Raw genomic sequence first — 10,129 nt, forward strand, 5'->3', positions numbered from 1 at the left:
GAGGACAGCATGTGAGCCAAGAAGCGCAGACAGTGAAGCTTTGCAGCTCTCAAGAAACCTGGCTGGAAATGCCAGTCAAGGGAGAGTTTGTGGCTTTGAGGAGTAGGCTGGGATAGAGAAATGGGAGAGTTTCTAAACTAAGAGAAATATGTTACATGTCAGCGGGGAGAGTCCAGGAAAGAGAATCCAGAAGGCAGGAGGGGTGGGATCTGGAGCACAGATGTGGGAGGAAAGGTTTGGGATTAGACAAAAGAAGGGCAGTTTCATGTCATATGACTTTAAAACCTTTTTCATATGTTTGTCATAGAATAAAAGTTTATTCAGATGGTCACATTGACATCAGTCATTTGTCTCCTGAGAATTAATCTGTAGGTACTTAGTCTTGGGAAACATAGTTTAAGTAATTCACATGCCTATATTCAGTCTTTGCCCACTTGTTTTCCTTTTGTAATTATTATAATATTAAGGTCAATGGTTTGTTCAGTCAAGTGATGTTCTAGATTCAGGTGTGAGGCTGTCCTGCCTCCAGGGCCCCAGCTTGGTGGGAGACTCCCTGTCCAGCAGAGGTTTCAGGACCACAGCAGAACAAATTTATCCAGGACACTGTATTTTGTCTGAAGTGATGGGAGGTGGCTAATCTCTCTAGTGGAGAAGAACGCAGAACTTCCATCTCCTGTGCCTTTTATTGAGGAGGGGATTTGGGAGATACAAGGTCAGGACTTATGAATCATTAATAAGCTTTCAGACACTTGGGTTACAGTTGACGGTTACTGATTACAGATATCAATATAGAGAACACAGTGACCAGTCTATGTCAGGGTCTATTAAACATCTTGACACCACATTGGCATTAGGTGCGAGGTGTCATACATTTTTAGCTACAGATTGTTTATAGTTAACTAAGAGATCAGAAAAGCAGAGCAAACTCTAAAGCATGTTATGCATTCTTTAAATCCAATTCCCATGGGAAATCTCTGAGTGGCCTGCCTCTCAGCCTTCCAGTTTTCCACTGAGACTTAAAGGCCTTCCCAGGAGTGGGAGGCAGGGGGTCTGGCTCACAGCTTGGGCTACAATTCCTGAAATCACAAGGAGCGGTCCCCCGCAAGGTGAACAGCTGAAGTTGTGTTTATTCCTGTTTTTTTAGACAGCTCAACTGTAAATTTGTATTAGCTCTTTCTCTACACATATATTTAGGCCTGGGTTAAGTGTCGGAAATTTTTATATTTGGGGGAGGTCATTTAATTTCAAGGGGCCAGAATCTCTGTCTATGTATAGTAGGTTTTAAAAATTCAGAAATATTATTGTGTCTGTTGGAAATCTTAGTCACTCTAAATTGCCACTTTTCATTTTGTGCATTTCCAAATGAAAACTGTAAGAAATATATTTTTATTTGGCTTAAAGTGTGTTTTTAAAACCAATTTGCCTTCAAAACACATTGCTGGCATAGGTTAGAAGTGTAAATAATAGCCCTGTGTATAGAATAGGGACTCATCTAGGGGTGGTGGAGGGTTGTCACCAAGAGTTACAGTAACAATGCCAGAAAGAAATCTTAATTTGCCATCAAGCCAAGTTTATGTACTAGTCTTTCGCTGGTAATTGGAACTGTAGGAATGAGAAACGGCAAAGAGGACATTTCTGAGCCAACTCTGTGTTGAAACTTTAAATGTCTTGATAATAGTGACCTCTCATTACTTTAGTAACAACAGCAACTATATAGGCATTCAGCATTTATTTTTCTCAAATAGCAAGTTCCTTTGGGTCAGGCACTGAATAAATACATGTTAAATGAATTATGAGTTTATTGAGGACATACTATGTATACCTGTGCAGCATTGGGTTGCCCAAAAGTTCATTTGGTTTTTTTCTGTAAGATGGCTTTAATAGTGCTTAGTTGCCTTTAACTTCATTTGAAAAAATTTTGTTAGATGGTATTGTGACAGCTGTAATATCAGCATACATTTTTAAAAAAATCAAAATTGGTGAATTTTTGTATAGCCATTTTAATGTTGAAGGTGGAAGGAAATATGCAACATTTTGGGCATATTATGCTTTATTATTTCAAGAAAGGTAAAAACATAGCTAAAACACAAAAAAAGATCTGTGCAGTGTATGGAGAATGCAGTGTATGATCGAGCATGTTAAAAGTGGTTTGGGAAGTTTCATTCTGGAGGTTTCTCACAGGATGTTGCTCCATAGTCGGGTAGACCAGTTGTAGTTGATAGTCATCAAATTGAGACAATAATTGAGAGCAATCAATGTCATACCACACAGGAGATTGCCAACATACTCAGGATACCCAAATCAATAAAGTTATTGGTGAAAATGAAAAATCTGTCTTTTATTTTACAGAGAAAACCATACCGACTCTTTGGCCAACCCAGTGTTATTGGGCATGGCTCATTATGAGCAGGAGAGTTAGCCCACCCTAGATGGGGACAAGTTAGCCATGTTTGCACAGAAACTACGCAGATAATCTGGGCTACATGTTTCTGGGGAATTACGGCCTTTGAGAAATTTGCATGTAAAATTTTTTTCTTGAAGAGAAAAATCTCACAATGCATTTATTGGTTATCCTAATTACAAATGCTGCATAATCTTCCCCAGAGAAGTTCAGATGTAATAGAAATTATTATCATGAGCAGTCAGAATCTCCTGAAATGCTGACTTACCTCTGGAGGTGCCCTGTTGACATCCAGTGTGGATGTTTCATGTTGCTTTTGTACAGTTCCCTGGAGAGTTAGCAGGAACAGGACAGTGGCTTTCTCTGAACACAACACATCACCTTTGGCTTAATTTATATGATCCATAAAAGTATTTTCTCAGGAGAATTTGTGATATCTGATAAAGCTTAATAATTTGTATCTTTCAAAAGCATCAGAGGGTGTTCTAAAGAATTTATATTCAGGTGGAGAAGAGAGATGGCTGTATTAATTTTGTGAGTGTCAGGCATAAGAGATTGGTTTGTATGTAGCTTTGTTTTGTAAAGATGAATGGTTTGGGTTCACTTTCTTTTTAATTTTAATTTTTGATTTTAGAGAGAGGAAGAGAGGGAGAGGACCATCAATGTGAGAGAGAAACATTGATTGGCTCCCTCTATATATGTGCCCCGACTGGGAACTGAACTCACAACCCAGGCATGTGCCCTGACCAGAGTCAAACCAGCGACCTTTTGGTCTGTGGGCCCGCGTCCAACCAGCTAAGCCATACCAGCTATGCTGGGTTCACTTTTCAAGTGTATTTCTTCTTTTCCAAAGATCCAAATACATTTATGTGTAGTCCAGGTAAATCAGTAATGAAACTTAGAGCCTTTTGCCTTGTTTGTACAGTCATTTTTATGACCTTACTTTACATCTCATTGAAAGCAGCAAACCAAATCCCAACCAAATATCTACCAGCAATGGCAAACCTGGTGCTGTGAATGGAGCTGTGGGGACCACGTTCCAGCCGCAGAATCCCCTCTTGGGACGAGCCTGTGAGAGCTGCTATGGTACGTTTTCTCCAGCAGGGTTTTATTTTCTCACTTGAGTCCTGTCTTCAGTGAAGTACAGGGAATTGTGCTGGCACTATGGGTGGGAGGTACGTGAGGTCAGTACTAAGTGGAGGGCAGAATAATGCAGCCTTGGAGTGAATAGATGCCCATCCTTTATCTTCCACCTGGACACTAAATGTCTAAGTATTGAGTTTCCTTTGATTTGCTTCTGTGGGGTCCTGTGTGTGAGTATCCACAGGCAGCATTGTTAGCTAAGCTGCATTCAGAGTTGTTAACTAGCTTTGTGCAAACCATGGTCCCGTGAAATATACCAAATCCCCTTTTGGAATTTCTAAGTATACTTTGATAAATATATATATCGTATATAAATATGGTTTTTAATGAATTCTGAGTCTTGAAAACTATATGTATACATTAGACTTTCATATTTGACTTGTAAGGTGGGGAAAAATAACATTGTAAACAAAGTAGGTTTGGAATATTTTTTTGAACTATTTGATTATATATGTTGATATTACAAATTCTATAGCATTCTATGTGTTTTTTTTTTCTTCTTTTTCTTCCATCTCTAGCTACACAGTCTCACCAATGGTATTCTTGGGGCCCACCTAATATGCAGTGTAGGTTATGTGCAACCTGTTGGCTCTATTGGAAAAAATATGGAGGCCTGAAAATGCCCACCCAGTCTGAAGAAGAGAAGTTGTCCCCCAGCCCACCTACAGAGGTACCCAAGCGATAGTCCTTTTAGCATTGAGAAATGTCATGTTTTTCAGTGGCTGGATCCATCCTTGAAAACAGAACTATAGGGTTAGATCATTCAAAAGAAAATAAAGCTTTTCTTATAGCTAAACTAAGCACCACAATATTCAGGGTAGGTGTGGAGAATGGCAGGGACAAATCACATCTTTTCAGGTATTCAAAATATTTGTCTTGTGAGATTACTGAGACAAAAGAACAATGTGTGTAGGAGTCCTTAGTGTAAGTAGAGTGTTTACAAATTAAATGTTTATTTTAATTGCTTTTTTGAAAACAGTTTGCGACCTTTAGATACTATTAAATCTGTCTTATTACATAAAGTTACAAATTGAACGTTTATTCCACTCCTGGGCTATCATAGGAGGCATAGGATGTGTGGCCTTAATCCTGAGGTGAATAACAGCTGAAATATGATTTTGGTAAAATTCTCATAGCAGATATCAAGCACCGTGGTCTACCAGAGGGAGACTATACTATCTGAGTACTAACAGGGTCTCAGCAGTCCTTTGATATTTAAAAGACACACATACATACACAAATAATCTAATTTACCATTGGCAATTGTGGATTATTAGGGTGAATTAAAAAATAGAAGTGTAGGATCACACAGATACCCACTCCCAACCCAAACCCACTTTTCTTCCTTGTGTCCCCACCTTCTTCCCAAAAGTACACACTTCTTAATTCTTTGGGGTAACATATTAAGTTATAGATACTTCAGTGGAAGATTTAAAAATTGCACTTTTTTTTTGTGCACAATACGAATAGCACTGCACTTGAACTGGCTCTGTTCTTTACATGTTTGTTGGTGTCTGATTCTGCAGGACCCCCGTGTTAGAAGCCACATGTCTCGCCAGGCCATGCAGGGGATGCCCGTCCGAAACACTGGGAGCCCAAAGTCTGCTGTGAAGACCCGCCAAGCTTTCTTCCTTCACACTACATATTTCACAAAATTTGCTCGTCAGGTCTGCAAAAATACCCTCCAGCTGCGGCAGGCAGCGAGACGGCCGTTTGTTCCTATTAATTATGCTGCCATTAGGGCAGAATGTAAGATGCTTTTAAATTCTTAACCTTCTGTGTTGTGCTTCTGACCATTTTCTCTCTTTACCTCTCTCTGTTTTGTTTTGTTTTTGTTTGCAATAAACTTAAGTTCTTGTGTACAGCCTTTTATTTGGTTTATTTCTTTAACATTGTTTTTGTCCGCTGCCATTTGTATCATGCCAACCTGAAAAGAAAACATGAAAACCTCTACAAGCTTTATGAGAGACTAGTGTTCAGCAAAAGATTGGTGGGAGGTGGTCCTATCCAGCGGGGTTTTATGATGGAATTGCCTAAATAGCTCTTATTGAGGCACCTTTACCTGGAAAGTAGTGCCACACATAATCCCCAAGAGTGATGGTACAGTGAAACTCCATAACTGAGACATACAGTACAGTCTGTATGTCTGTGTGAATTCTTTAGGTTTGAATAAAATTTGCCAATTTACACTAATTAAAAATCATATGTCTTTATAAATCATTTTTTTCCATGAACCTTCTACAATTATATAATACTTTGGAAATTCACAGTGCTTTATATAACAAACGCTAGATTTATTAGAAGAGTTAGCAGATTATAAATGAATTTTAAAGTCTTCTTGGTGAATTGTCTGAAAACATATTCAGTTTTTACAAGCTAGTGTCCGAATTGGTGGTCGAGCATTCTTCCTATTTGTCCAATATAGTTTCCGTTTCATAATCATCCGTATTACCACATAACATTTACATGACTATTACTGTCATTTGCAATGCATTCACTCTTGCTTATCTTTCTTCCCTTTTTTTTGTCTTTTTGTTTTTTTTTTTTTGTTTTTTGAAGGTCATATGTACCAATGAATTGTGGACTGTTCTGTTATTACCATGTACCCCTAAAAGTGTCTGTAAGTTGCATGTTAGCTCTGATTCCAGTCATGCCTCTCAGCACATTCCTGGCCGGCATATTAGAGCCATGCAACTCTTTTCCTGTAAAGGATGTGAGAAAACTTGCTGCCTAACTCAACAGATAGAAATCTTAAAGATAGCCAGTAGATGCTTTTTCTTTATCTGTGAGATAAGAAAATTCTTATTAGGAGATGTTCCATTTTGATTTAAAAGAGTGTATCCGTAAGAGGGGTAATGATTGAAATACATTTTGTTTCTAAAGATAGTTTTCAGCAGAACAGTTGAAAGGCTTTAAAACTTACAGGTGAAAGCTCTATAAGAAGAAGAAAAGTGCTTTCTGAATGAAGTGGAAATGGTTCTAATCTCTGAGTCCCATAGAGTGAAAATTCAGCTACATTAGATTCATATGTCTGGATTTATATATTTGAGATTTTGTCCTAGTATTTCTGAGTTTATGGATTTGTGCTATTTTTAATTTTTAAAATCCCTTTAAGGAACTGGAATATTTATATTCATCTAAATTGCTTAGCTGATTTAAAATACATACCTTTATAATTTCTTAAATAAAAAGAATAATAAAACATTTGAGAAAGAAAATGAATGAAATCCTTCCATTAAAATCAGCTGGGATCCAGTATCATCTTTGTTCCTATGAATGAAAAAGAAACCATCACCAACTAAATTGGCTGCTGAGGAAGCTTTTGTTTGCCATGGCTCTTCTGTTCATTTCTCAGTGAATTTGTAAATTGTCTTTATTTTGATTATTCAATGAAGTGTAATTTTCTGTCACCTCATTTTAATTTTTACCCCTCAATTGAAAGGGTGTGCTGCTGTTTAAAAAAAAAAAAAGTCAAGATTAAATTACGTGTATTTTATTTCTACCAACATAGATATAGTAATAATAAAGAACAGTCACTTATTGTGATGAGATTCAAGGAACGTTTTATTTTGTATTTAGTTTCATTGGTTGAGTTACATACAGAATTAGATTCTCAGAATAATTAATTTTACCTTGAGATTTCAAATGATAAAAGCTACAGCAGGCATCTACTTATAAGTTTTTGTTTTTGTTTTCCAGATAAGCAAATAATGAACATCTTCGTAGCATTTCATTGATTCTTACGTGATCATCTCCCTTCTTATGTGTGTCTTATTACTACCTCCTCAGCAGATCCCTTGATCTTGGCTTGTTAGCGAGAAGGTTAGGTACTTATAACCCAGTCTGTAGGCAACCATGTCTTTGATCCAGTGAGAATGTATATGTGTTTTTCTGGGTAAGCTTTTCTTGGTTTCTCAAAGGCAGTGGTGACCCTGTCCCTCCCCCCAAAAGTTAAGAATCACTATGGTGCAGTATGAATATACTTTTAGATGAGATAAAATGTTGCATCTAAAGATATTGATAGATTAAGAGCTACAATTAATGCATTTTAGAGTAATTTATTATAATATTGGGAAAGGAAAATATTTTTTCCTGTGAACTGAGTCTTTTCCTCTTATAAGCACTATAAAGGTTTACCCTTCAGCAGCTCCATTAGAACTAGTATCATAGCCAGAATTTATGGGGTAACAGACTGCATAAGAGAGAAGTAAGGGGCTAAGGAGATAAACTCAGATGGGGGAGAGCATACTCAAAACTATGGGTTCTTGACTTAAAAGTTAATCCTCGTTTAAAGGAAATTTTTGGTTGGTTACAGCAACTCTCACTGTCATAATTTTTATTAAGAAACTGGCATTAAGGAGTACAGTGTAGTAAAAGGGAATCTTTGCATGTGTGTGAAGTATCCCCGGAAAACGGAGAAGTGGTATCTGTGGGAAGGGAAACTGGGATGCTGAAGGAGAGGTGTTGGGAAGGAGACTTAACACCCATTTATTTCCTATTTTAAGTAATTAAAAACAAATAAGTATGTAGTATGACCATGTTTTTAAAAGTATGAGATATATAGAACATGATTTTTAAGAACCACTTTTTCCAAATGCCTATTCATTTTAATAATATACCATTATGTGTGAATATATGTACATGCCCAAAATTACATTAGTAGAACACTTGAGCCAATTCTACCATATAGATAGTGCTTATTTAAAATGCATCAGTGGACCCAGAACCAGGCATTGCATAAGTACCGTGTCCTTGACAAGATTTGTGGACTGACAGCATGGTTGTAGCAGCATCAAATTTCAGACAATCTGTCCCCTTCTCCCCCTTCACACCCCTCCTCTCAAAAAAAAAATCACAATATGATAGTGGGATTCCTCTATCATATCAGACAATTTCCGTCAGACATTTCCACTGAGTTACCAGATGATTTTGTCAACAATCAGTAAATTACCTGATACCTGATGAGCACAGAGTTACTATTCGAGATTTAGGGTCCTCAGAGACTAAGGAAGAAGTAGGTGCATTATAGCAGCATTCTATACATGAAGCTGGGTCCTAAGGAAGTGGACCGCTTGCATGGGTCAGTAAGCGGTTTCTGAGTTGATACCACAGCAGACTTGAATGGCAGCAGCTTTCCCCAGTATGAAGTTCTTCAAGAGGCACCTGGAGCCATTTTTTTTTTGTTCGAAGATGCTAATTCAACTTGGAAGTATCCCAAGGCCCCATATTCACAAGAAATGTGTTAATATATTTACTGAGTTATTAATAATTGTATGAACTATGTAATTTTAAGCACTAACGTTATGAAAACAGGTTTTAAAATTATTTTGGTATTTTTGGTAATAAAATTTGTTTTCCAATGGCCACTTCAGATTTTCCTGAAGATACAAAAGTGTTTGCAAATTTCACCACCATTCCCATCTTCAGAGGTAACCGCTGTCATCACTGTCTATAAAATATCCAGAGCTAGTCAGGATTACTTTTTAAAAAATTTAAATTGGGTTCATTTAAATTAAGTTTTTAAAAGCTAAATTAGGTTAATCTAAGAATCTTTAGGTTATTTCTAATCATTTTTATTATAAGTAATATTGAGACAAATATCCCTATATAGATATTTCATACTGATGTGTGAAATGTGAATGTATCTTATAGATTCCTAAAAGTAAGCCATTTGGGTCAAGGAACATGCATTTCGAATTTTGATAGTTGCTATCCAGCTGCCCTCAGAAAAGTACAATTTACAGCCCCCACCCCCAGTGTCTAGAGATGCCTGTTTCTCTAGGACCTTGCCAGCAGCAAGGTCCTAGACTAGTTAACAGGTGACATATGAGTTACATTACCTTGCCTTTCTCTTTCTGAGTAAGGTAGAAATCTTTGCATATTTTTGAAAACCATGTGCGTACCTTTTCTGTCAACAGTTTTTGCCCCTAGCCTTTTTTCTATTAGATAAAAGTCTTACTGACTTGGAACTTCTTATATTGTAAGGAAATTAGCTATTCATCTGTGATATGTGATGCAAATATTTCTCCATTTTGTCTTTGACTTTGTTTATGGTGAATTTGCCATATTTTTTTTAACAGTTGAATATTTTTTAATGTTGCCTAGGTTTTGTGTCTTGTTTAGAAATGCTTCTACAATCCCTAAAAGAAAATTATGGGATGGTTTTATTTTGACAGTGATTTTGAAAGCCCATGTGAGATGTTTTTGTGAATTTTAATTCAGTGTTTACTTTTTGCAGTTTTCCTATTTTATTTATCCCCTTAATATTTCCAAAGCAGTTTTTTAAAATGGCCATGAGTTGCAATAAAAGTAACGGTGTTTTTCCAGGTCTACTTCGAGATGTATATCATCCTCTTGGAAGCCAACGAAACTTGCTTTGTGTTCAGTCAAGTAACTTGAGTGAGATGCAGATGCCTCCCTCTCTCTGGGCAGATTTTGATTCTTTCTGGGTTCCTTGGACATTTCTTGGGTTGCTTTCTTTATCTGTGCACTTTTAATGCACACTAATGAATGATCTCTTTTTAAATAGTTAAGCGAATAATTTGGGAGTGAGGACTGACTAACAAGTGGCATCACTGGCCTGGT

At 37.0% G+C, this 10,129-nt stretch overlaps 1 protein-coding gene across 2 annotated transcripts in view; it reads left to right on the forward strand.

Annotated features, from left to right (window-relative positions):
* Positions 1 to 5,408, forward strand: part of MTA3 (metastasis associated 1 family member 3) — a 123,220-nt gene extending 117,812 nt beyond the window's left edge. The window contains exons 12-14 of one of the 2 annotated variants that reach the window (XM_090281210.1): positions 3,363 to 3,487; positions 4,063 to 4,214; positions 5,071 to 5,408. In XM_090281210.1, the coding sequence (XP_090137336.1) occupies positions 3,363 to 3,487; positions 4,063 to 4,214; positions 5,071 to 5,316 (523 nt within the window). In that variant the 3' untranslated portion in view covers positions 5,317 to 5,408. The remainder of the gene's footprint in view (positions 1 to 3,362; positions 3,488 to 4,062; positions 4,215 to 5,070) is intronic. The other variant, XM_090281211.1, reaches the window with a different exon arrangement.
* The last annotated feature ends 4,721 nt before the right edge of the window (positions 5,409 to 10,129 follow it).

This window comes from Furipterus horrens, unplaced genomic scaffold, assembly GCF_987537825.1.
Source record: "Furipterus horrens unplaced genomic scaffold, mFurHor1.1.pri manual_scaffold_6, whole genome shotgun sequence".
Classification (NCBI taxonomy): domain Eukaryota; kingdom Metazoa; phylum Chordata; class Mammalia; order Chiroptera; family Furipteridae; genus Furipterus; species Furipterus horrens.